The following is a 26545-nucleotide window of genomic DNA, read 5'->3' on the forward strand; positions in this document are numbered from 1 at the left end:
CATCTAACAAATAGTTCATTCATTAACACTCTAATGTAAATTAGAATGTAATAAGTAAGTAAAGCATCACTTACTCTCAAAACATCAAGTCAATTAAATCTAGGTAGCATGGACTGTCACCTCCACTAATCTACACGATTAGTTGTCTATTTGCAAATTTCAAAATGGTTATGGGAATAGCAACATTCTTCCTACCAAAATAAAAACTCCACTGAGTAGAAACTTAGAAGATAAATTAAAAAAATGAAAAAAAGAAAACTCAGAGACTGCAACAGGGCTGGTGTATGGTGTACAGCTGTTGCTTCTCAGATTGCCAGTAATGAGTTTGGTGAATATATGACCAACCTGCAGAAGATGCAGGAGACAGAGCGATACAAAGCTATGGACACCTCTGAAAAACATACACCATGTTGTTATTTTAAAGAGATATGTTAAGATGCTGCGATATTTTAAAGGAAAAATGCTTGTACTTGGAGCCCTAAAACAGCCCTCCAACCTGTTCTCACCACACCCCTCTCTCTTTCTTGTTTTCCCAAACAATAAAATGCCTCATCTTTCAGCACCTTCTATCTTTAAAGTCAACTTCTCTCATCTCAGAATACCACATACTTCAGAGATGTTATCTTAGTAATCCTCTTAAGAGAAAGGATTCTCAAGCCAGATATCTTCCTGAAATCCACAGGTTTCATGAGTCTGCCTCATGGGAAGGATAATTCCTTTGTACATCTGTAGCATCTGTCTACACTGGGGCTTCCAAATACTTTTCCAAATGATCTAATTTTCCCTTTCAACATCCCTTGGAGGGAACTAGGCAGGAGGTAATAATGATTCTATTTCTTTGAGGAGCAAAGCTAATGATTTGTTCTACAATGAGATGGCTTAGCCTACAGCCATATCCTCTGGAAATTTCTATCATAAAGAGAAGAAATTTAGTGTCTGAAAACAGTATTTCTTCTCTCAAATTAAAGGTAGTGGAGGGGGGAAATGGCTTCACGAAGACTTCTAGCTAAACACAGTTACATCTGAATCAATTCCCCTCTTGACTAATCAAAGCAGACTTCCCAGCATGTCCTGGTGTGTTCCCTGCAACACCCTGTGAGGACTTCCTGGAGAACCCTTGGCCAGATAGTTTTGGAAAACACTACAAATGAGCGTCTCCCTTTGGATGAGTCAGAACACATGTTAGTCTGATGAAGCCCTGCTAAGGTACCTCATTTAACATTGATGCATGGAATCCATTGCTTATGTAACAGCTGTTAGCAGCCCAGGAAATAATTTTTTGTGGAAGACATTGAAGAAACATCAGTCCAGACATTTTTCCCCCTTGAGTCTCCTTATTCAGAAAATGGAACTAGAAATAACTGATCATAGAATGGTATAATTAGCTAATTATTATGAGTACTTACTTTTCCAGACATTGGCTTCTGTTTTCCTACCTTAGGTATTATTGCATTTTATCCTCACAGTCTGTCTGTGTGGTAAATAATATTATTCCCATTTGTCAGAGGAAGAAACTAAGGTTCAAGGAGGTCCTCTGAATGTTGACTTGACCCTGGGCTGTCTTTAGCCCCTCCTGCCACCTGTCTGGATACCTAGCCTTGGTGAGTACAACCAGCTTTAGGATTTTAAATACCGTCTTTAGGCTAATAACCCAAATCTGCATCTCTAGTTCTGACCATTCCTTGGAGGGAGACATGATCTACAGACTTTTAACTGAAGACCCTTATCCCCACATTATTCCTCATCTGTTTCTACCCTTATTCAAAATACAAAATACTGGGGCACCCAGAACAAAAAGAATAAGGCTCATTGTTCCTTTGTAGTAATATAGCCCTGAACTTCGGGAGCCATAGAATTTTACCTAGCCTGCTGCTATAGCACACTCAGAAAATTGCCAGAGACAGTCCAAATGTTCTGAATCCCTTTCATCAACCACCTCATGAAACCCATGTTTTAAAAATATTTGTCTAGCTAACCGATTGCATGTAGTAACAACAAAGTTATTAATTTTCATTTTTTATGCCATCTAAGTTATTTGACGGATATATGTTGTTTAAGGTACATTCTCTGCATGAGAATCAAGGTATTTTAAACCATTCTCTAACACGGACAGGGTGAGTTGATGCTCTGATCTCCTTTGTGTGTGTGTGTGTGTGTGTGTGTGTGTGTGTGTGTATTTGCTGCTGCTGCTAAGTCACTTCAGTCATCATGTCTGACTCTGTGCGACCCCATGGATGGCAGCCCACCAGGCTCCCCCGTCCCTAGGATTCTCCAGGCAAGAACACTGGAGTGGATTGCCATTTCGTTCTCCAATGCATGAAAGTGAAGTCACTCACCTGCAGCCCACCAGGTTCCTCCATCCATGGGATTTTCCAGACAAGAGTTCTGGAGTGGGGTGCGATTGCCTTCTCCGGTGTGTGTGTTTAGGTTTTGTAAATTTCTGAAAAATAGTTCTCTATCCTAAGCTTGGCACTTCCACACTAAAAAATAGCTCTTAAAACAATTCCCTTATTCTAAAGTCCATATAGTCAAAGCTATGGTTTTTCCAGTATGGATGGATGGAGTTGGACTATAAAGAAAGCTGAGCACCGAAGAATTGATCCTTGTGAACTGTGGTGTTGGAGAAGACTCTTGAAAGTCTCTTGGACTGCAAGGAGATCCAACCAGTCAATCCTAAAGGAAGTCAGTCCTGAATATTCATTGGAAGGACTGATGCTGAAGCTGAAACTCCAATACTTTGGCCACCTGATGCAAAAAAATGACTCTTTGGAAAAGGCTCTGATGCTGGGAAAGATTGAAGGCAGAAGGAAAAGGGGACGACAGAGGATGAGATAGTTGGATGGCATCACCAACTCAATGAGTTTGAACAAGCTCCAGGAGTTGGTGATGGACAGGGAAGCCTGGCATGCTGCAGTCCATGGGACTGCAAAGAGTTGGAAACTGCTGAGTGACTGAACTGAACAAAAGTGTATACTAAAATCCTTGTTGAAGGCCCTTCACGATTCATATCTTTACATATTGTGACAGATTTCTATGTGGGTCTTCATCTTATTATGGGGTTAGATGTTGTTTCCATAATGATCAGAAGTCTTTGTCTTCTTCAGTTTGGATCATAGACCCAGGAATTTCTGCATTGAAATCATCTTCAAAATCCAAACCTGATTTATTAACAGAAAGCTACAAGCAGAAAACTATATTGACTTACCCACATTCTATTATCATAATTAGCACTCTCCAAAAAAAAAATCAAACAAATGGTAAAGTTTTCTGTTACAATGAAATATCTCCCTTGGGGCACTAATATTCTTCCAGGGCATTTCTTGTTCCTTTGATTTAACTTAAACCAGTGAGCCAGCCTCTTCCCAAGGGCAAATTAAGAAGGTCTGTTAACTCTTTACATGCAGCAGCTTCAAGAAATCTCAGCAAGGCCATTAATATTGTTTTGCCCTAGGCTTTCTACTTTTTAAAGTCAGCTGTCATTTTCAAAGCGATCCAAAATAGCACACTCAACTGAACCCTGGAGCTTTGGAAATGTTAATGCCCTCCATCAGCCATGACCTTGCCACTGGGAAGTGATTTAGCACTAGGGAGAAAGGGGCCCACTATCTTTATCACACCAGTTTACACCATCAGCTTCAGAAACTATGTAAGAGAAGAATCAATAGCGTGTTAAGACCAATCTCGAAGAATGCCGAGACAAAGTGCGCCCGCTCTGAAAGTGCTGAGTGGAAGGAGAATTTTTGAATACAACAAAGGGGAAGTCAGCTCTCATGGAACAACTAAATGGATTGTGTCTCAAGTTGGAATTTGTCATTGGGAATGACACCCAGGAGCCCTCTGTGTACTTCAGTGAAATCCCATAAAATGCCTAATGAAAAACATGTATTTTAGAGTTAAACAACACAGAATCAAATAACAAAACCAGAAGGAATGCATTCTCAACACACCCGTGTACATTAAGAATTGGATGACATAAACAGTCCCCAAGAGCTTACTAAAGAAAGTGTCCAGGGTAGAACCATCTCCTGTGTAGAAAGAAAGGCAAAGTTCAACTTTATCAAAACTTCCTGGAGATGTGACTAGATTTCCTGTAATCCTGGCAAAGGGATTATCTCTGGATAACCAGCAGAGAGTACAAAGCTCCTAAAACTAGCAAAGGAGGTATTCCCACAGCACCCCAAGGAAACCACTGTGGAAAGAACTAACAGCTCGGTCCCTGAGATCATTACAATAGAATGTTTGATTTCCCATGGCAAGCCTAATTGTGACATGAACAGCTGTCAACAACAAAATTAGAAGGATCTGTCATACTAGGGAATTCATCCACGTTTGCTTGTCCTATTTCTTCACTGTGGCTCAAGAGAGTGTTTTCAAAGAATTCTTCCAGTAAAGGTTTTCATTATTCAAAGGGGAGACACTCAAGTTATTTGGCTTTATATGTTATAAATGAGGTGTTTCCCAGGTGACTCAATGGGAAAGAATCCGCCTGCCAATTCAGGAGACTCGAGTTCGAGCCCTGGGTCAGGAAGATACCCTGGAGAAGGAAATGGCAACCCATTCCAGTATTCTTGCCTGGAGAATCCCAGGGACAGGGGAACCTGGCAGGCTATAGTCCATGGAGTTGCAAAGAGTCAGATACAACTGAGCACAGAGGCACGCTATACATGAGATACATTTGTATCAGTAACAAGAATCCCAAACACATGTTTCTTGAATGACAAAGTCAAGGACAGGAAAATATCTGGGACATTTCTTTGATCCAGAAATCATTCCATGTTTAATATAGTCAATTCTCATTGTTTGCATAGTTATGTTCTCTAAGTCACCGCAGACCCTGAATTAGCAAATACTGAACCATTGCTCCTACGAGAAATACAGGGTTAAGTTCCTACAAGGTTTGTTTTTTTTTTAATTGATGTATAGTTGCTTTATAGTGTGTTAGTTTCTGTTGTATGGCAAAGTAAATCCACTATACATACATGCATATCCCCTCCTTTTTGGATTTCCTTCCCATTTAGGTCACACAGAGCACTGAGTGGAGTTCTCTGTTCTATGCAGTAGATTTTCAGTAGTTATCTATTATATACATTGTGGTGTATATATGTCAATCCCAGTACCCCAATCCATCCCACTCAACCTCTCCTTCAAGCTTTTTGTCAAATTTTCACCAACCCGTCAATGCATATAACCTTGTTCTATGAGTCTCTCCTGAAAAACACCTTATTTGATACATATTATTGATTCATTAACATTGAATTCATAGTCAAGTATACCATAACTCATACCTGAATGAAGTTTATCTAAAACACAGTTTTCTCCATAGGGCATATCATAGCCTTGGGAACTAGACAGAACTTCAACGCTATAGTTGGGGGCTGTTTTAAAAAGGGAAATCACCAAGTATTAATAAAGCACACACAAAAAATGTGGCATTAAATATATCACCAACGAGGTGATTTTAGAGTTTACATTAACAGTTTAAGAGCTGAAACAAGAAGGCAGAGCTTTGTCTTGTTAGACTGCTTCAGCTGGAAAGATGAACTTGGCCTCTCTGCCGATGTCTGCAGACATGTTTGAATTTTTTTTTTCGAGGGGATACAAATTAATTTTAATGAGTACAGTCTTTCCTCACTATCAGCAGGAGATTAGTTCCAGGAGCCCCTATAGATCTCAAAATCTAATTCGATCTGAGGTTGGTTGAATTTGCAGATTCGAAACCCATGGATATGGAGAAGTGAAGTGAAAGTCGCTCAGTTGTGTCTGACTCTGCAACCCCAGGGACTAAACAGTCCATGGAATTCTCCAGGCCAGAATACTGGAGTGGGTAGCCTTTCCCTTCTCCAGGGGATCTTCCCAACCCAGGGATCAAACCGAGGTCTCCCGCATTGCAGGTGGATTCTTTCCCAACTGAGCCACAGAGAAGCCCATAGATACAGAGAGGATCAGTTTAATGTGAAAGTGTAGTCACTCAGTCACATCCAACTGTTTACAACCCCATGGACTGTAGACTGCCAGGCTCCTCTGTCCATGGGATTTCCTAGGTAAGAATACTGGAATAGGTTGCCATTCCCTTCTTCAAGGGATATTCCCAACCCAGGGATCAAAACCAGGAGAGGGTCAACTGTAGGCAAATTCACAAAAACAGAATCCATAAGTAATGAGGATTGACTGTATATGTTGAAAATGAGAGTCAGGTTATAAGTTAGTCACTCTGATGGGGTAATTCTGTTTCATTGATGTTTGTATTTGTTTAGGTTTCAGAGCCAGAGTATTTTTGGAGATAAGAGTTCCATACAAAATGTGGAGGTCAGTGCACTGAATGCTCTAGGAAGAAACTCCTTGTGTAACTTCCTAATCTTTCAATGGTTCTTCCAGGTGTTTCAGGGATGTGGCCAACCCAAACCTGCTCCAGCTCTCAGATCTGCTCGCTCAGCTCCTGAAAATTTTAATACACGATTCAGGCCTTACAATCCTGAGGAAAGACCAACCACTGCTGCGGGCACGAGCTTGGACCGGCTGGTGAGTCCCCCGGATGGATGGCCGTTGTGGCCACTTTCTGTCACCAAGGTTATTCTTCAGAAGACTTGATGGGATTCTGAAAAAGTTGGTTGTAAAAGTCATCTCAGCCTTATATCTGCTCCTGATCTTAATTAGAATATTGAAAAGTAATGAGATCTTCCTTTTAGGTCAAGAATTAGGTTATTTAAGAAGTCTTATCACTATTAATCCACTCATCCAATGACCAAATTTTCAACTCCATATTTCTTCTGAAATATTAATTTGAAGACTAAGTTACAATGTCTTCTAGAGATATAATTACAATAGCACATTTCTTATTCATCTGCTTTAGTTATTTATTTAATTATGATACAGTGTAACTTTATTATGAATGTTCCTTTTATGTAAAGTTTTCTCTTTGAAAATACCTTGCCAAAAGACTCCAAATCAATATTACTACTATTTTTTTTTCTTTTTTGTGTGTCTTTTAAAAGTTGAAATCCTTAAAAAGAGTCACTCTTTGATGCATTTAAATGTGTGTCAGGGGACCAAATATCTATCATTGAAGCAATTTACTTGGAGATTACAACCATAAATATAGTAAACATGATTTTTAATGTTTTTCAGACATCAAATTTTGCTATAAAAATGAAAAGCTCATAATTTCCAAGAAATACTGCCTGTTTTCAATACAATTTATAGCAGTATAAACAATTTATATACCTGTAATTGTTAGTGCTGTTAATGTTGCTTTGCCAATTATCTTGATGTAAAATTAACAGATAAAAGCCTTAAGGTCATAAACACTTGAACCACATCTGATTATGTCATATAAACTCAGATCTCAAGGGTTTCTGGTTATGAAAATACTTTTATTAGTCACTGTTATAAATTATCATTTTAGTTAATATCCATCTACAGTGTAGAAGCTGTAAGATTAAATTGGTAGCATTTGACCTCATCATAAGCATTTCTCTCAGCATTTCTCTCTATAAAAATCAAAAGTACTTACAACACAAAGGCCTATCCAGGAAGCGCCAATGTGAAGGGGTAAGTGGAGTCATTAACCACTAAATTATGTTATAAATTTATTACTGTTTATTAGCAAGTAAAACTCCCTCTTCAGTGTAGGTTTTGCAAAAGGGATAATCTGGGTAATTGCTTCACCTTTGTACTTTACCTTAGTTATATCTATTGTCCACTCACAATTTCAGGAAAAGTTTAAAATTAGTCACATTTTTTTTTCTTTTCAACAAAACGATGGTTTCATTAGATTCCATTGTTTGCATTCTCATTTTATAAATTCCTTTATATGCCGAGATCCTTTTAACCAAAGCATAGTTTATGAGTATGGCCTTGACCTCCCCCTGTCTCTCTTTCCTTCCTTTTATCCTTTCCTATTTCAGTTGGCTCTGCATAATTATTGAAACAATTCAGGCTTTTTGGAATTTTTATAAACTGTACCTTCAGAACTAGGCACAATGGAAGATTAGTAAGTTTTGGAGATCTGCTGTACAAACACTGTGTTATAGATAACAGTACTGTATTGGTTAAGAGGCTAGATCTCAGGTTAAATGTTCTTACCACAGGAAAATAAAATTGGAAAACAAATAGAGTATATTATCCACTTAGTTAAAACTGCATTGACTTTGAACCGTATAATGACATCTATGACTACTAATTAATTTTTTTGCCTTTGAAACAGAAGCACAGTCTTCTCTCCTCCCAGGAAAGATACACACACACACACACACACACACACATTCAAACAGAGTAAATAGAGCGAGAAAAATACTTTTCCCAAGGCAACAGTATTTATACAATTCAGGACAGCTAGAATAAAACATCAACACTTTGAGAATTTCATACGATGTCTAAAATCTAGTAGATATGAAAATTGGAATTTGAACCTTTTCTTTTAAAAAAGAACTTCACTGGTCATCCCCCAAATGCCCCAAATATAAGAGTCTTGAGAAGTCCTGGAAAAGCAAACTGATTTAGGATCTTCTATTTTATGCACCCCTAAAGTATATTTAATCATTTTTTAAAAGAATTAGTAATGGTTAATCATATCATGAGGAAAAAACAAAGACTAACTCAAGAGATACTCCCCTGGAGAAGGGAACGGCTACCCACTCCAGTATTCTGGCCTGAAGAATTCCATGAGCGGAGCGGTTCATGGGGTCGCAAAGAGTCGGACACGACTGAGCGACTGACGCTTTCACTTTCAAACTCAAAGCACATAAGGACCAGAGCCAGTGTATATGAATTCAAATTAATAAGCCAATTTTATTCTAAAATGCTCTCCAGCGGCATGCAGCACTTACTTCATCATAGGTGTGGCTCCAGGCTCTATAAGGGAGAATGACAGTTTTATTAATTTCTTATTCAATTAAATTCTGATTCCTTCCCAGATTGTAAGAATCAGCAATTTGTAATTCACAGCCAGTCATAAACCAACCTGGAGCTACTTTTCCACCCCTAAGGCCAAGGGACTGCTTCCATGTCAACAGGAGCTAGACAAGGTTATTCTTGAGAAACACAAGATAGCTCCAAAGCTAACATCAGAATCTCCATTTGCAGCCATTGTTTCCTCCAAAGCTTTCTTTCTTTTGTGGGTTCAACAAAGCTCTGAATAGCAGAAAGGTTGGAGCGGTTCCCTTGGCCAGACAGTGCTGGGCATCAGACAGATAAAATCATCTTCAAGACGCATGTGAAGGTGAAGGGTCCTGCTGGGTCTGACATATATTACTGCCTATTTGGAATGTTTATGAACAAATCTCATGGTACCTACTCCTGTTTTAATTTTCTTCTGCAAGGATGTTTCCTGAATATTTACAAGAAGCATGTGTCCCCAAAAAGAAGGGTAACTGGAAAAGACTTCCTTTAATTTCTCTCAGTGTTTCAGCAGAGCGCATGCTTCAAAAGGACAACACCTCAACAATCACCCCGCCCCTTTTGCCAAAGTAAAAATGACTTAATTGTAAAACTGTTGGAGAATCGCTTCTTACTACGATTTAAAAGTAGTACCTGTGGCATTAACTTTGGGTTCCATTGGTAAATGTTCTTATACCAGCTATTATAAGGCTATTTTTTATGTGAAGGGGTAGTTATGGGGATTGTTTTTAGAAGTAAATCTCCTAATCCCCAACTGGATAAACTGCTGCTAAACCTTATATAAAATAATTGAAAGCAAGACTCTCTTTAAAATAGATCAGTAGCATCATTTCATTTCTTCTTACCTTTATAAAGCAGTCAATTATTTTATATCATTAGGGAACACTCCATATGTTCCTCCAAATTTATACTGGCAAAAAAAAAATTGTTTAGGTATAGCTTTCAGACATGCTATTGTAAAGTCATTTTTATCATCCCATAATGAATGAATATCCTTATATAAATTCTACTGCTGATGGAAAGCTGACTCATCAGAAAATATTACAGTCCTTCCTGCTATGGTTTGTTCAAGATAAAAATGCCATCAACTAATCTGATCAATAAACTGGTCCCATTATCATGTGTCTCTTTCCTATCACCCACTCTCAGTCTAATAGTCCTTCTGTCCCAGCCCACTGTTATGCATTTTCAATTAAACAGATCAGGGGTGTTTATTTGAAATTAGGAAGAGATTGATTCTCTTTCTTTTTTTCTTAAATTTACATCCTGTGAATTCTCTTAATAATTGAACATAAAGTAATTATTTCTTTAAAGAAAATTTCACTCAACCGTCAATGAAAGTATAGAGTGTAAAAATAAATCAGCATAAAAATAGCTCAGTTTTTAAGATCTGCCAATAGCACGGTGTTTCAGGTCATCCTCTGTTAAGGATGGTTAGTTGTACAGCTCAGAATATTATTGCACAACATGCTATACAACCCCTGGACACGCTTGGGCAGAAAATGTCAGTTATTTTACTCCAGCTAATTTGTTAGAGCAAAAGTAATAATAAAGTAAATTGTGTGTCTTAGAGGGATACATTTTATTAAAGTAGATTAAAAAAAAAAAACTGGACTTGGAAGTTAATTTAATCAATGGCAATGGGTTAGACCAATGGGTCTCCAGTAAGTATTCAACATCATACCATGTATGCAGGTTCTCAAATATTCTACTTGTCATTCTGAGGGAATTGGGAGCGGTGGTGGGTGGAATGCCAGTCTGCAAAGCTAAACGTTATACCTGTGCTGTACTATTATGTATAGAATAATCTCTCTTTCTTTTTCCTTTGAATTTCTTTTCCTCTTGCTTCCCAGAGGATTGTGTGGAGGACAATGCAACATAGTGTAAGCTTCGGTCTTCTTCTTCTTCTCAACCCCATTTGTCTCTGTATGGTCATTCCAGGGAGCTTCTGAGAAATCCCACCTCCACTTCCTCTTTCCAAACTGTCCAGAGAGCGAACATTGAACACTGTATGTGATCAGTGGGTTTAGGAATGTCCTCTCGGCTTGGTATTTATGGTTAACGACATTTTTTGGTATTCTTACTCAATGGCAAGGTTTTCAGTCTCAGCTTTGTGGAAAACTAGCTCATTTGGTGGCTGATTTAAATTCTGTCCCTACATTCATAGTACGTGTAGCCTGCCTGAAAAACTCTCTCTTCCCTGATACAATATATTGGCTTTTGTCTTCTTGTGCTGAGAAAATAATTACCTCCCTAATAATAATAACAAACCAACATCAACTCTCATGCATAAGGAGCTAATTTTTCCATTAGCTGGGAACATAGAGAATTTAGCAGGGTAAGGAATATTTGTGATACAGTTTGCTTATTTTTTTCTCCTACTCAAATTTACTGATGTGTTTTAGTGCATTTAGAGATAGACCATTGGGTATTTATTGTGACAGAGCAATTTGTATTGGAGATGAGGACAGGCACGCCCAGGTTATCCTACCTGACTTTCTGTATTAATCATAATAATCAAATAGTTATGTGATCCAGTGGTTTTCATAATACCACTCCATGCTGGTCCTACCATTTCAGAAATACCTGAGCTCTCCTTAGCGTCATGGATCTGTACGAGAAGATGCCTCTCACCTGCTGAACTCATTTATTCATGCAGCACACCTGTGTCGTGATGCTACACACCTGCCTGACCCTCAATTCAGGCAGTGGCAACACTATGTCTAAATTTCCTCCTTTCAAATTCATGTGTTTAAAAGAAAATGTCCTCTGAGTAGTATCCCTATTCATCATTCCAGGTCTTGGAGCCCAGGGCAGTTTGGATAAGGGAAAAAAGGTTAGAGGTAAATCCGAAAGTTTAAAGGTAAATCTGAAGAAAGGTACTCCTTCCAGGAGTACTCTGGAAGGGAAGATTTTGAGGAAGGAACAGGAAAGACAGGTAGCTTAAGGTCTCCTGGTGCTAAATGGAAAGTGGGAGAAGAAAGCATCAGTGGTGGGACAAGTCAGGGTTCTATTACTTTGGTCCACTTGATGAAACTTACCTGGCTCCAGCTGACAGAGTGTGCCAACCAACCCTCAGCAGCATTCTCTTGGTATCTCCAGACTGTCTGGCAGTTGACCTAGTCCAACCTTCTTATCTGATGTTTATCATGACCCTAATGGTTTCCCCCAAGAAGAATGATGTCCTTAAACATATTGGAAAGAATGTAAATCATAATACCATCTCCACCCACTCCCCAACTGTGCTGGATTTCTCTGCTTGTCTCCTATAATCCTCTCTAGCTAGGCTCCCCAAAATCAGATGTCGGTTATTGGATATGTTTCTTCCAAAACCACAATGCAGTTCCTGAAATGTATGAGCCTGCCATGGGTGTTAATATTAATAGGTATAAATTTAAGTACTTAGCAAATATCACCAAATCCTGGGAACCCGAACACTTTTCTTATGGTTCAGAAGCAAAATGGACAAAGCAATTCACATTCTGGCTGCCATTTCCTGCCTGATGGTTAATCCCAGTTTTGGAATAAAATGCTGGTCATAAAAATGTTCTTCCATGCCTCTTTGGGACCATTTTGGTGTGATTTAGGAAGTCTTGGTTGTAAGGATGAGGGAAACTGTCTGTTGTTCATTTTAAATTGCCATGGCATTTCGTTGTCACCTCAAAGGATTCTGCATCCGGCTAATCCACTCTTTTGCATTTCAAAAGGATGTCAGGCTGTGTTTAAGAAACTGCTTTATTATCTAGAGCCTCAGCCGCTGTCTTTAGGTGAAACTGATATTTTCCATCTTCCACCTCAGCAACGAGACACAGACACACGCAGAGACATACGCACACACCCTCAGTCTTTGCTTGGCCCAAACAGGAGAAGCTAAAACCTCAGTAACAACAGTAAACCAGATTCTGTACTTTAATTAGTTTTCCAAAGATAAATGGGTCAAGGCCAGATTGGCTTTCAGTCTCTGCTGCAGCTGAATAAATTATGCCCCATTCACCCCAGCAAACAAACAGCTACTGCTCAACTCCGTTCAGACTGTGAACTGTTCAGTCCTGCCTGAACTTGCTGTATCTGTTGGCTGCAAACCCCCCACTGAGACACCCTAGTTTCCTTTTCAATGAACCCTTGGCAATCCTAGCAGCAAAATACAGCGAGCTTTCAAAGCAGGGAGAAAATACAAAACATTAAAGCCAAGCCACCCAACTTTTTCGGTCTTCATTTCTGCCCTTCTCTGGGCAACAACAGCAGCATGTCATGGTTGGGGAGGCCTCCCAACATAGTCTTTGTTCCATTTAGAGGCTTGTGGTTGATGAATCCCAAGTGGGGAATGTCATCAGACGCACATGTAAAATGATGGCTTATCTCTGGGATATTCAGCATCTTCCATGGGCTTGGAGGAAGCACACATCTAATTCAATGATATGCACTGTTGGAAACCTGGGTGGAATGCCTGCCCCTTCTGTGGAATTTTCAGCTCACACCCAATGGACAGTGGACTGTTTTTACATCCTTGGGAACCTCTTCTTTCAGGAATGTGGAAGAACAGAGAAAATAGGAGAATCAGAGACCTTTCTTTCAGCTCAGGCAAGGCTGTGTTTAATTGCATCAGGCTGTATGCCATGGGGAGAAACGTCCACTCCGCTGGCTACGTTAGTCCCTGAGAGATACTGAAGCCCATTCCGCTCCACTGCTTCAAGACACATACAGAGGCTCATGTGGATTCCAGCAATGAAGTCAGGCCACATGTTTTAAAGGGGGAAAACTTTTGCACAGTTTGCTTTAGGTACAAATGGTCTCAAATCACTTGGAGGGTAATTTTACCAACCAAACCACTTTCAACTCTGTCTTTAAACTCTCCTTTGTCCTCCGAAACATTTAAGCAAGAGCTTTGCTGACCTCTATGTCATAAAAATGAAATGTTACACTTTCAGACCCCAAATATAGCTATACAGATTCTATGTCTATTTTATGGTATGTTGATATGCTTGTTTTTCCCTTCAGACATGAAGTTTTCTTTCAGAATGCCTGACTTCAGCTAAACCCAAAATGATGCATTCTATGGGTATCAATCAATCAATCATGTATTTACTGAGATCTCCTCTGTGGGGTAGCACTTAGTAAAACTTAACTAGCATATACAGTCTCCATCATCACATGTTGTTAGTGCTAGCATCATCAAAAAGGCAGGAGTGACTATTTACAAAATAACATTGTTTATCAAACCAGTTAGACACACCAGGTTTCCTCCAGGGAAATGTATCTAATTCAGAGCATCATAAAACCTTAGCCTGGAGGAAGTAGGAATTTGATTTTGTAATCTGAGATAGACTACACCAATAAAGAATATGTGGAAGTCATGATAACAAATATGGCTTCCCAGGTGGCTCAGTGGTAAAGGATCCAGCTGCCAAGGAGGAGACATGGGTTTGATCCCTGGGTCAGGAAGATCCCGTGGAGAAGGGAATGGCAAACCACTCCAGTGATGTTGCCTAGAGAATCGCAGGGACGGCAGAGCCTGGTGGGCTGCTGTCTACAGGGTCGCACAGAGTCGGACACAACTGAAGTGACTTAGCAGAAGGCAATGGCAACCCACTCCAGTACTCTTACCTGGAAAATCCCATGTATGAAGGACCCTGGTAGGCTGCAGTCCATGGGGTCTGCAGAGTCAGACACGACTGAGCAACTTCACTTTCATTTTTCACTTTCATGCATTGGAGAAGGAAATGGCAACCCACTCCAGTGTTCTTGCCTGGAGAATCCCAGGGACAGGGGAGCCTGGTGGGCTGCCGTCTATGGGGTTGCACAGAGTCGGACACGACTGAAGCGACTTAGCAGCAGCAGCATCTATGTAATAGGTGTTTTCAGTGACTTGATGATGAAAACCTGAACAGACAAGTCATACTAAACTGCCCAAACCATACCATGTAAAATATGTGTTCAGGAGCGGGATCAGTGGACATAGCTCTTTCATTAAATTATTGAGCAGCTTATGGAAAGGCTGCAGTCATTTTTCTCATAGCTGTCTGAGATATTTGCACCATGACTCCCAGATGTGATGTTCAGGCTTATGAGAGATAGAGCTGAAGAAATGGGATTTTTTCATAAATACCAGTTTTGATGTATTTGCTGTATAATCAATCAGCTTTTAACTGACTCTGGGGCCTATGGAATACATTTTAAAGCACTGGGAATTTGGCTATTCCCATAACATACTTGGACACTCTTTACTGCCAGCAGTAAAACTCAGGCATAAACATTGTAGAGAAAACCAGATGAAAAGAAACCTGTTTGAGTGAAAATTGACTTCTCTTCATAAATGCTAAAGGTAGAGACATATCTGCAATACACAATAATTTTATTACTTAAGTTCATTCATGGTCATTATCGTCAAAGGCTCTGACTTCATGGGTATTTTCTTGCATCTGAAAGACTGACTAAGCTATAAGGAAAAAAAAAAAAAGACAGGCTGACAATAAATGAATGAACCAGCAACTGTAGCAGCACCACTCATATTGCTGGCTAGCAAATAATTTTTTGGAAGTTGGGTTTGTGTAATATCTTTAGAAGCTTTTCCAATACTGTATTGATCTGGATGGGCCAAGCCAGGTCCTGAAGCAATGACAAACAACCCCCAGAATGACTCACAAAAACACAAGTTTATTTCCTGTTGGTACCAAGTGCCCACAGTTGACTTGACTGTGGGTCAGCCACACGTGGTCGGCACTCTCACTCCAGGACACAGGGTGCCAGAGCAGCCGTTATCTGGAGCTTCTCCTGTTACCCCCCTGGCAGCCCACTTCAGTATCCTTGCCTGGAAAATCCCATGGACAGAGGAACCTGGCAGGTTACAGTTCATGGGGTCACAAAGAGTTGGACATGCCTGAGCGACTGAGCACATTGCCTGTTGCAGTGGCAGGGGAAAGAGAGAGCATGGCAAGGGGGCTGTCAACACAGCCCCCATGGAAGGGCCACAACACAGAGTTTCTATCTGGTCACGTGACCAAAGCAGGTCACGTGACCGAGCCTGCTGTCCAGAAGGCAGGAACATTTGTCCCTCTGTGTCGCACACAGACTGAAAATGGACACATTTGTAAACAGAAACATTGTCAATCTCAATCACAGATGACCACGGCAAGATTTTTTTAAATAAAGTTTTGTTTTGAATTTAAACTAGAGCTAAAATGGCCCAGTTGACTGCTCTTTTCAGCACCTTCCAGCCTTTCTAAGTCTCCTTGAGGCAGCTGCACAGAAACCAGGTTCTCCAAGGATCATGATTTAAAACTGCTAGAGGATCTAGTATCTCTTCTGTTTCTATCATTTTTTAAATTTTATTTTATTTTTTTGACCACACCACAAGGTATATGGGATCTTAGTTCCACAACCAGGGATCAAACCAGCACTCCCTGCATTGAGAGCATGGAGTCTTAACCACTGGACCTCCCTGGAAATCCCAAGGCAAGATTTTTAAATTGATAAGAATCGATTCATTACTCTTTGCAACTCTGAGACAAATCTTACATGAAAAAAAGAGAAAAACTCATCACTCATTCAACAACTGTTTATTGTATTGTAATACAAGCTGAGTATAAGTGACTAAAACATAATCAAAGAACTCACAACACTTTGGGGGATGGCAGACAAACTTAGCTTTAACCTAAATCAGACTATGTACTGGTCAGGAGTGCATTTTAAAGTTTTAGAAATGGAGGAGAATTCTAAGTCCTTGTTACAAAGGGAGTGTCTACCTTGCCCTGGAAAGCTAGCTTCCCTTTCTAAGTCTGGTTGATTTTTAGCATTGGATGGCTCTTTCTCCTACCTGAACTTCAAATTCAACCATCATTCAACTAGACTGAGATGAATGGGAGTCCCACCCCAGTATCCAACCAAGTCAGTGTCTCAAACAAGGATGAAGAAGCTGGTGCCAATGAGTAGGAGAAACAGAATGAGCAAAGTCTTTTTTATTGCCGGCATTTAAATGTCTTTCAGATCCAGACTGTATATTTTTAAAATTAGCCTTGGATCCTGGATACTGTGAGTGCTGCTCTTGTCTGACTTGATGTCATGTTTGCTTAGACGAAGCAATTTTTCTGCTCTTCTCCTTTCTGGGTCAACCTAGTTGGAGCAAATCAAATTGTTCTCCCTTTTTCTCCCTTTCATACATCATCATTTAAGATCACCAAGAATTCAAGTTCCAGAACCTGCCCTTGTCTCCTTTTACAATAGCTGTTTATTTCTGAACAGCGTTCATGAAGAAGAACACTTTTCGCAGGTTAATCAGGCAAATTGCACAGGCATGGTAAACTTGAAATGAAAATCTCAGGAATGTGTGTCATTAGCTTCCGAGTGGAATTATTTGCAAAATCGTAGAGCTCTGATTTAGCTGGAAGGAAAATTACAATATAAATTCATAAATTATTTATGGGTAATGAAGCAGGAAAACAATGACTTTGTAAGTTTTATTCTAAGGGATTTGAACCTAAGATAACTCCCCAAAGCAGGCTGAATTCGTTTCAATGAAGAACACTCATCTGGGCATTTGAAAAACCTAAGCTTTTCCTTTGCTTGCTCTTTGCGCCTCCTTGAGTGCTAGAGAAAAGGGGTAAATACAAAGCAGCTAGACCAGCTCTGGGAAGAAAACAGAACGGTAGTGAGCTGCCTTAATTGATCTCCTCGCATAAAATCCAAAAACCCAGGGGCTATCTTTAGTGTGAGACATGTCCTCGTGAAAATGTTTCCAGTTACTCAGAAAAATCAAATCTTCTTTATACAGCAGTCTTCAAGGAGCAAGAAATATTTCATTAGGATTTTAATAGTGAGGGCTCAAGTGAAAGAAACTCCATCTTGTCTTGTCAACCTTTATTCTCTCTTGAAAAATAAATAAAGTACAATATCTTTACAGTAGTTTCATTGAAAGAATTCTTTCTCTCTGACTTTGGAGAGTTAGAAATTAAATGAGTCCTTAGGAAGATTTTTTAATTTAATTTTTTTGAAATATAGTTTATTTAGAATGTTGTGTTAGTTTCTACTGTCCAGCAAAGTGCATCAGTTGTACATACACGTATATAACTACTCTTTTAGATTCTTTTCCCATGCAAGTCACTATGGAGTATTGAGACTACTTCCCTGTACTATACAGCAGTTCCTTATTAGGTATCTATTTTATATATTGTAATGTGTATTCCCAGGTGGCTCAGGGGTGAAGAAGCCACCTGCAAATGTAAGTGATGCAGGTTCGACCACTGATCCAGGAAGATCCTCTGGAAGAGGAAGTGCCAACCCACTCCAGTATTCTTGCCTGGAAAATTCCATGGACAGAAGAGCCATGGGGTTGCAAAAGAGTCAGACACGACCTAGGGACTAAACAACAACAACAATGTGTATATGTCAATCCCAATCTCCTAATTTATCCCCCCCCCTACTTTTTTGTGATATACTTTGAAGACATTAATTTCCATAACTCTGATATGACAAGGATGGATTGTATGTGTGTGTTTATATTTTTAATTACACTATACTCCTTGCGTAAGTAAAAAACCCAGAGATTTGCTATAGTTATTTATCAAATTGTAGCTGAAGCATGATACTTTTATATAAACTTCTATGATTCATGACTAGTTTTTAAAATATTTTTTTATTTTTAATTGAAGGATAATTGCTTTACAATATTGTGTTGGCTTCTGGCGTCGACATGAATCAGCCATAAGTATACATGTGTCCCCAACCTCTTGAACCTCCCCACTACCTCCCACCCCTTCCCACCCGTCTAGATTGTTACAGAGCCCCGGTTTGGGTTCCCTGAGTCATACAGCAAATTCCCATTTTTACATATGGTAGTGCATATGTTTCCATGCTACTTTCTCCATCCATCCCACCCTCTCCTTCCCCACCGCCTATGTCCATAAGTCTGTCCTCTATGTCTGCATCTCCATTACTGCCCTGCAAATATGTTCATCAGTACCATCTTTCTAGATTCTGTAGGTATGTGTTAGAAAGAAAGTGAAGTTGCTCAGTCATGTCCAACTCTTGGCGACCCCATGGACTGTAGCCTACCAGGCTCCTCTGTCCATGGGATTTTCCAGGCAATAGTACTGGAGTGGGGTGCCATTGCCTTCTCCAGGAGGTATGTGTTAATGTATGATATTTGCTTTCCTCTTTCTGACTTACTTCACTCTGTATAATAGGCTGTGGGCTCGTCCGCTTCATTAGAACGGACTCAAACGCATTCCTTTTCAGGGCTGAGTAATGTTCCATTGTATATATGTACCACAGCTTCTTTACCCATTCATCTGTTGATGGACATCTGGATTGCTTGCATGTTCTAGCTGTTGTAAATAGCGCTGCAGTGAACACTGGGGTACATGTGTCTTTTCCAGTTTTGGTTTCCTCAGAGCATATGCCTAGGAGTGGGACTGCTGGGTCATATGGTAGTTTTATTCCTAGTTTGTTAAGGTGATTCATCACCACTTAATAAAATTCAGCGACACCCTGTGGTGAACCAGATGTGACTACCAATTTCCAGTGTTCCCTCATTCCCCCTCATCATGTCCTTTCCTAAACTTAGCCTACCACAGAAAAGTGTCACAGCGCCCTGCCTCCTGGAGGAGTAGCAGGGAAAAGATGAGATAAGATGACCCTTTTCAGAATAGTCTTCAAATCTTACATATTTTGACTGATTTTTTTTTGGGGGGGAGGGGAGTTTTTTCCCACCAGTTGCTAGGAGAGCTATTTCACTGTGCAGGAAAATTGATCTGTTTCTCCATGTTGCTCTATTTTTATCTCATATATTTTGAGTCTATGCTTGTAGTTACAGTTTTATCTTCTATGCACCTTGACCTTGTCATCATCATATAGGAATCCCTTGTCTCTGGTAGTATTAGTTGCAGTTGTTTGCCTTGACATCTATTTCTTTCTGATATCAATATAGTTACACCAGACTTTTACTAATATTTGACTGACATATCTCATTTCACATCTTCACTGCCAACCTTTCTGAAACTTTATGTTTTACTTATGCCTCTTGGCTTATATTTAAATCAAGACTGACAACATTTCTACTTTAATTGGTGCAATTAGTTCATTTAAATGTACTAGAAAAACTAAGATAGTTGAGTTTATTTTTTCTATCTCATTTTGTGGTTTCTATTTGTCTCATCTATTCCAGTCTTATTTTTGCTTCTTTCTTATAGATTGATTGAGAATTTTTTCTCATTCCACTTTTTTCTTCTGATGTTTAGAATCTAAATGCTTTATTTATTTATTTTAGTCTTTTAATAGTTGCTCTTGAAATGTTAGCACATGTCTAGATGTTACAAAATCTGAGTTTAATTAATCAGTGAATATCTTTACCCTTCTCTGGAACAACACAAGGACCTCAAAACATCTCAGTTTTGATCATTTCCTCTCAAAGTATACGCTGTTATTATTGGATTATTTAGTTCTATCTTGTAATGTTTCTAATCTTATAGGATTTTAGATAATGGAATTTTGTATAGAACCACATCTTACTGCTTTCTTTGGTTATCATTCCTTCTTGCATCAAACTGTCCATCAGGAATCACTTTCCTAGGTCAGGAATACATACTATAGGATTTACTTTACTGAGGGTTTTATTTGAAAACATCTTTGTCTGCCCTCATTCCTGAGAGACATTTATGTTCCATACGTCATCCTCGATGGGACCCTCCGTTGCTCTGAGTACACTGCTGCTTATATTTCACTGTTTCCTGGTTTCTATGACTGCTGTTGAGAAGCTACTCTCAGCCCTTCTCCTATAAGTAATCTGTATTACCTCTCGAGCTGCTTTTAAGTTCTTCTTTGTTGTTCTGTAATTTTATGGTACTATGTCTAGATATAGATCCCCCCATCTTAGGATTTGCTTGACTTTCTAAATCTCCTAAGATGTCTTTCATTATCTAGAAAACTCTAAGCCTTCATCTCTTCAACATTGTCTCAACCTGTTCCCTCTTTCTCTGCTCTTATTCTATAACCGATTAGACAAGTCAGATGTTCTCCCTGTCCTCCATGTCTCCTAATCTGTCTTTGTCTCTTTCTACAGTCAGAATATTTTTTTTGTGTGCCACCTCTCAGGTTATTATCTCTCCCTTCTGTTGTAAATAATCTCCCATTAAAAACATCCACTGAGTTTCAACTTTAATGATTATATTTTTCATTTGTAATATTTAGTTCTTTTTATATGCTTAGTCCAATGTTCAGTAGTTTCTTGCTCTTTATTCACTTTTTTAAACCCTACCTTTTTATCTTTGAACATACTAATTCTATGCTTCACATCTGATACTTCAGATATCTGAAGTGTTTTCTTGTCTCATCTGGTATTTCAGCTGGCTTTTGCACATGGTGCTTTGTTTCCTTATATATCTTATATTCTATTTTATTGAAAGTCTTTGTGGCTTGTGGTGAAGGGTATTTCTATTTCTCTCTCCTACTAAGGATTTAACCCCTTGAAATAATAGCTTTTCGTGATATAGACTGATGGCCTCAGGGAAGCCTTACACTCTAATATTTCTGCCCCTTGCCACTCCATGCAAATCTCTTAAAACCAAAGCTTCAGGTCATCTGGGTCTGGAAGATGTTTTTTAGGGCAAAAGCCAACCTTAACACTGATGTTTTGTTTTTCTGGGGTTCCTATTTTCACTTAGTTTCCAGCGGCACTGGTCCACTCCATGGCAGTTCTGCTGTGGACTGCAGAACCAGGGTGCGTTAAGCTCTTTAGATGGGAGGTTCTTCTACAGAAACTCTGAATTCTACCCAGGTCCACATTCTGCACCTCGTGGGCCAGTGCTAATGCAGGCGAAGTGCTTAATGGACACCTGCTGGACAGGCTTGCCTGGGATGTAACAGTGTTTCATTCATTCTAGAAGGAAATGGCAACCCACTCCAGTACTCTTGCCTAGAAAATCCCACGGATGGAGGAGCCTGGTGTTCATGGGTTCGCAAAGAGTCAGACACGACTGAGCAACTTCACTTTCACTTTCACTTCACTGCCTCAGCCCAACAGGGGGCGGACACAGGCAGAGCAAGGAAGGAGTGTTCGGTGTCATAAACCCTGCATCCACATCATGCAGATGAGGACGGCCGGACTGAGAATGAAGCCAGCCCCACATGGTTTAGTGACGGATGGATTCGTTCACTCCTTTTGTCCTTCCCAATCGCTCTGGGAGGCACTCCCCACTCCACTAGGCACAACCGTGTTTCTTTCCACATGGTATAACACAGATGCTGAGCCAGGAGGCACCCAAACAGAGCTCAGATTTCTGTGTGAGCCTGAGCCAATCACCTGACCTTGTGCCATTTTCTGATCTGTCAAATGGGACAGAAAAAAAAAAAGTACCTATGTTATTCTGTTTAAGTGTTGATGATAGCTAACGGGCATAAATCTGGCTCAGGCATGGTCTGCAACTAAGATTAGTTATCAATAGTGTTATTGCTAATAAGAGTGCTATCAATGGGTTAGGTGTGACTGTTATCATTAATCAAATAAGGAAAATATCAAATTTCAAAAATTTCCATTTTTCACTGAGACTTGGTCTTTAACACAAAGCCTGTGGATAAACCCCTTTGCCCCAGCCTTTGGTTTTTGCAGAAAGTGGCTAGTTCTGCTTCGAGCCTCAGTGTTGGAAGAGATGATGGCTAGGAAAAGTTTTGTTGGGAGCTGTTAGGAAGAATCACAAAGGAAATGCTAACACCAGCATCTGCATGCTAGTCAAATAAGCGAGCGCAGGGAGTGTCTCTAAGACACGGTAGCGAGATGACCATGAAAATTCCAAGGGTGTACACTGGTGAAGCTGATAAGAGATTCGAGTCTATAAAAGTGTTTAGGAAGCAGGCGACTAAGTAGTAGATGAAAATAACCGAGAGGAATGACAAGAGTAGGGGGCAGAAGGATGCGCCCAGGCGCAGATGACTCATTTCTGAGAGCAGGGTATGTCACCACCCAAGACTGCCACCAAAGGGCTTTTTAAAAAACCCACTCAGTCTAGGGAAGGTAGAAATCCTGGCAGAGAACATGAAAAACCCAAATTAGGTGGCTGAATCAGATGCGAAGGTGAATAGCATCTGAAATAGCCTTTTTAAAATTTTTTATTCACTTGAAGGTGATCACAGGGACAAGTCATCAACAGTAATTGATGTGTAATATGGTCGTCGCTTGGAGAGTAGATTTGACTATGGGGAATGACAAGAAGTAGACCAAGGATCTTGCAGCTGTGTTTTTTCTTCCCCCATCCTGACCTCACTCCTTTTAAAAATAAAAGGAGAAATGGAAGCATCAAGTTGTGAAGGTTTGCCAGTGACTGAGGTGCCAGAGCAGGATCCCAGGTTTCTTATTTTTATCCCCATTTATACCCACCCAATTGCCCTACCTACCTGGCTTGCAAAATATAACATGGTTTCCGATTGAAGCAGGAACCCCTTAACAGTCTCTTTCGGTTCAATAAATAAGAAGAGTGCTCCACATTTATGGAGCACTTAGAATAATAGATAAAGGATTTTCACAGATCGCACCTCGTTTGTAATGCTTGAAACAACTGGAAACAGTTATTTGATGTTTTCCTTGAAGAGACTACCAGGGCTGGTTTTCTGTTTCCCAGGGGCCTAATGCTACAATCCTCTTGGTATCTGTGATATTTCTGCTGCCATCAAAGGTCAAACAAGAGGTGAACAGACATTTTAGTGGGTTGATTGCTATTTTGTCTCTTGTCTGTTGCCCACGATACTTTCTTAAGATCCTATGTTTGGGGGTGATAAAGAAGAAGGGGTGAAGGGAGGGAGGGAGGGAGAGAAGGAAGGAAGGGAAGGAATTTTCCTGCCTGACACCCAGAGCTACTTCTGGTTCCTCAAGCAACTTTGTAGAATTCCATGATGAAACCTGGAGACTCAGTCAAGCAAGATGAAGAAAGGATGTTGGTGGGAGAATGGGGCAGAGGGTCATATGGTCTGGACCGTGACTGTGGTGAAAGTTTCCAGAACATTCAATCAATTGCCCTCCCAAGTTTACTTTTCACTCCATTGCTGGTATTTTCTCAACAGCTCTCAATCGTGGGAATTTGGGATTCAGGGTCGTCATTTTATAAGCTCTTCCTATATAATAACAGCATTGTCAAGTAAATTATTTTTGGTTGAATTGATTATTAGGAGTAACAGCTATGGCTCTATTAATTTAAAATGATAAGAGGCTTTCATCATGTTATTTAAAATGCTTGTGGGAGTTGTATGAAGTCCCTCCAGGATTACTGACTTTGGGTTTAAAATCCTTATTACAGACTTTTGTCTTCTGTGTCCAAATCATTGCATTCTCTTGAATTGTGGTCAGCAATTTCTCAGCCCTTTTGAGTCACCGTGACGCAAACAGCACTGTGATCTATCCAGAAACACCAAAGCCATGTTTGGCTTTGGGCTGGCTCACGCCAAGTCTAAAAACAAGACTGTTTGTTCAGGTAAGTAGAACAAGATGCAAATGGAGCCCAAGGCCTTGATCCTTTTAAAAATGCTGGCTAAGGCCTTCTTCCTCACCATGAACTTTCCCACCATCCTCTCAAGTGTGTCACAAGAGGGTGGAGTGAGACAGCTTGGAGCCTAAGGCCAGATTCACCATCACTGCCAGGGAAAACTAATGTGAAATGCTTGCTCTGCGTTCAAGGGTCCTTTGAGTTGGAAGGACGTTAAAGCCCATCTAGTCCAATACCCTCATTTTACCAGTGGGGATGCCAGAATCCAGAAAGATGACATAACTGATGCCGAAATCACACCAGCTTAGCACTAAGCTACTTCTTTGCTTCTCAATGTTAGTTCAAGTAGTACATCCGGAAATGCACTTTTTAAAATAATGTCACCCTGGTTGTTGTCAGCCTGTTTTTAATGCCATTTTATTCCACTAAGATCAGGAATTTTTTGCATTGAAATATGTGTGTGTGTGTGTGTGTGTGTGTGTATAAAATAGAGTAGAAAAGCCCACGAAATTATAATCACAAAGAAAAATAAAATTGAATTTGTTGAATCCACTGCCACAAGGAAGGTAGTTTTTTTCTCTTAATAGATTTTCATACAAGTTTTCACTTCACAGCAAAAGTAAGCCGAAAGTATAAAAATTCCCTTATACTCTGTACTTCACATATACGCAGTCTCCCTCACTGTCAGCATCCTTCTCTAGCTGGTACGCTTGTTTTTTTATCTTGTGTTTTACTTCAGGTTGTACCCTTTGACCAACATCTTCCCAGTTTCCCCAGGTCCTGCTAACTACCATTCTACCCTCTAGTTCTACAAATTTGAATGCTTTCAATTCTATATTTAAGTCTATATGTATATATATCCCACCGTGTATGTGTGTGTACTCGGTTGCTCAGTCGTGTCCAGCTCTTTGCGACCCCATGGACTGTGGCCTGCCAGGCTCCTCTGTCCTTGGGATTTCCCAGGCAAGAATATCATACAGTATGATGATGCTTTCTCTGTCTGACTGATCTCACTAGGCATAATGACCTCAAATGCCTCAATATCCATCTACATTACGGCAAATAATGGCTGAAAAATACTCTAATCAGGTGTTTGTTTGGAAACATTGGGTTTCCTTTCCAAAAAATTTCATTTGAGCTTTTCATAAGATATTATAGAAAAATCCGAATGAAATTTTTTGGCTAACCCAACCCAATGTATATCATCTCTTGTACATATATACTGTGTCTTCTTTATCCATTCATCCATTGATACTTAGGTTGTTTACATATCTTGGTTATTGTGAATAATGCTGTAATAAGCAAGGAAATGCAGATATCTTTTTGAAATCCCATTTTCATTTTCTTTGGATATATACCCAGAAGTGAAATTGCTGGATCATATGGTAGTTCAGCTTTTAGTTTTTTGAGGAACCTCCATACCATTTTCCATAGGGACTGCACCAATTTACATTCCCACCAACAGCTCACAAGGGCTCTCTTTTCGCCACACCCTTAACCCTTCTTACCTCTGATCTCCTTGACAATAGCCGTTCAGCCGGCATGAGGTGATCGGTGCTACAGTTATCATAATCAATGAAACTACTCTGACTCTCCTTGTCATCCAAGCTGATCTTAACTCAGCTGGCAGGAGGCAGGCTATCTTAAAAGCTGCCGTTTTCTAGTGAAAACACAGATGTAAGTCCTTCCAGCTTTCTTCTTTCCATTCAAAGGGTGGGGAGAGAAGAACAGAGCTGATGGATAAAAATAAACGAGACCCTGTGATGCTCTCCAAACGGCCAGAACTAGGTTCCTGTGAGTCTAGACAATGAAGTCAGAGGAGCTTCTCCCCTCCTCTAAGACCATCTAGAAATGTGTGGGAAAAGGAGGGGCCACTTTCAGCTCCAACTCCTATTTCATCGGCAGTAACTTTCTCAGGGACTTACTCATCAAAATCACATTTGCGATTCAGCTCCTACCCACATCAGAACAAGACAGCAGAGGTTCTCAGCGTATCTCCAGGCTCACGTATGCCCTGGCGTGGACAGAACGGTGTGTGGTTTCTCACATGCAGGATTTCAAGCATAATTTTAAAGAGTAGGGCCCACTGCCTTCTGCTGGAGCCGGCTGTTTATGTAGCTGTAAGACTGTTTTACTAGCTGTGTTTGTGGAGGTGCCTTTTCCTTCTGTGTCAGCAAAATTGCTGGGCC

General features: G+C 40.0%; 1 protein-coding gene across 1 annotated transcript in view; it reads left to right on the forward strand.

Moving 5' to 3' along the window:
* Nucleotides 1-26545, forward strand: part of GPC6 (glypican 6) — a 1226659-nt gene that overhangs the window by 1122418 nt on the left and 77696 nt on the right. The window contains exon 6 of the mRNA XM_004012201.5: nt 6376-6519. Coding sequence (XP_004012250.2) covers nt 6376-6519 — 144 coding nt within the window. The remainder of the gene's footprint in view (nt 1-6375; nt 6520-26545) is intronic.

The sequence above is a fragment of the Ovis aries genome, chromosome 10 (assembly GCF_016772045.2).
Source record: "Ovis aries strain OAR_USU_Benz2616 breed Rambouillet chromosome 10, ARS-UI_Ramb_v3.0, whole genome shotgun sequence".
NCBI classification, from domain to species: domain Eukaryota; kingdom Metazoa; phylum Chordata; class Mammalia; order Artiodactyla; family Bovidae; genus Ovis; species Ovis aries.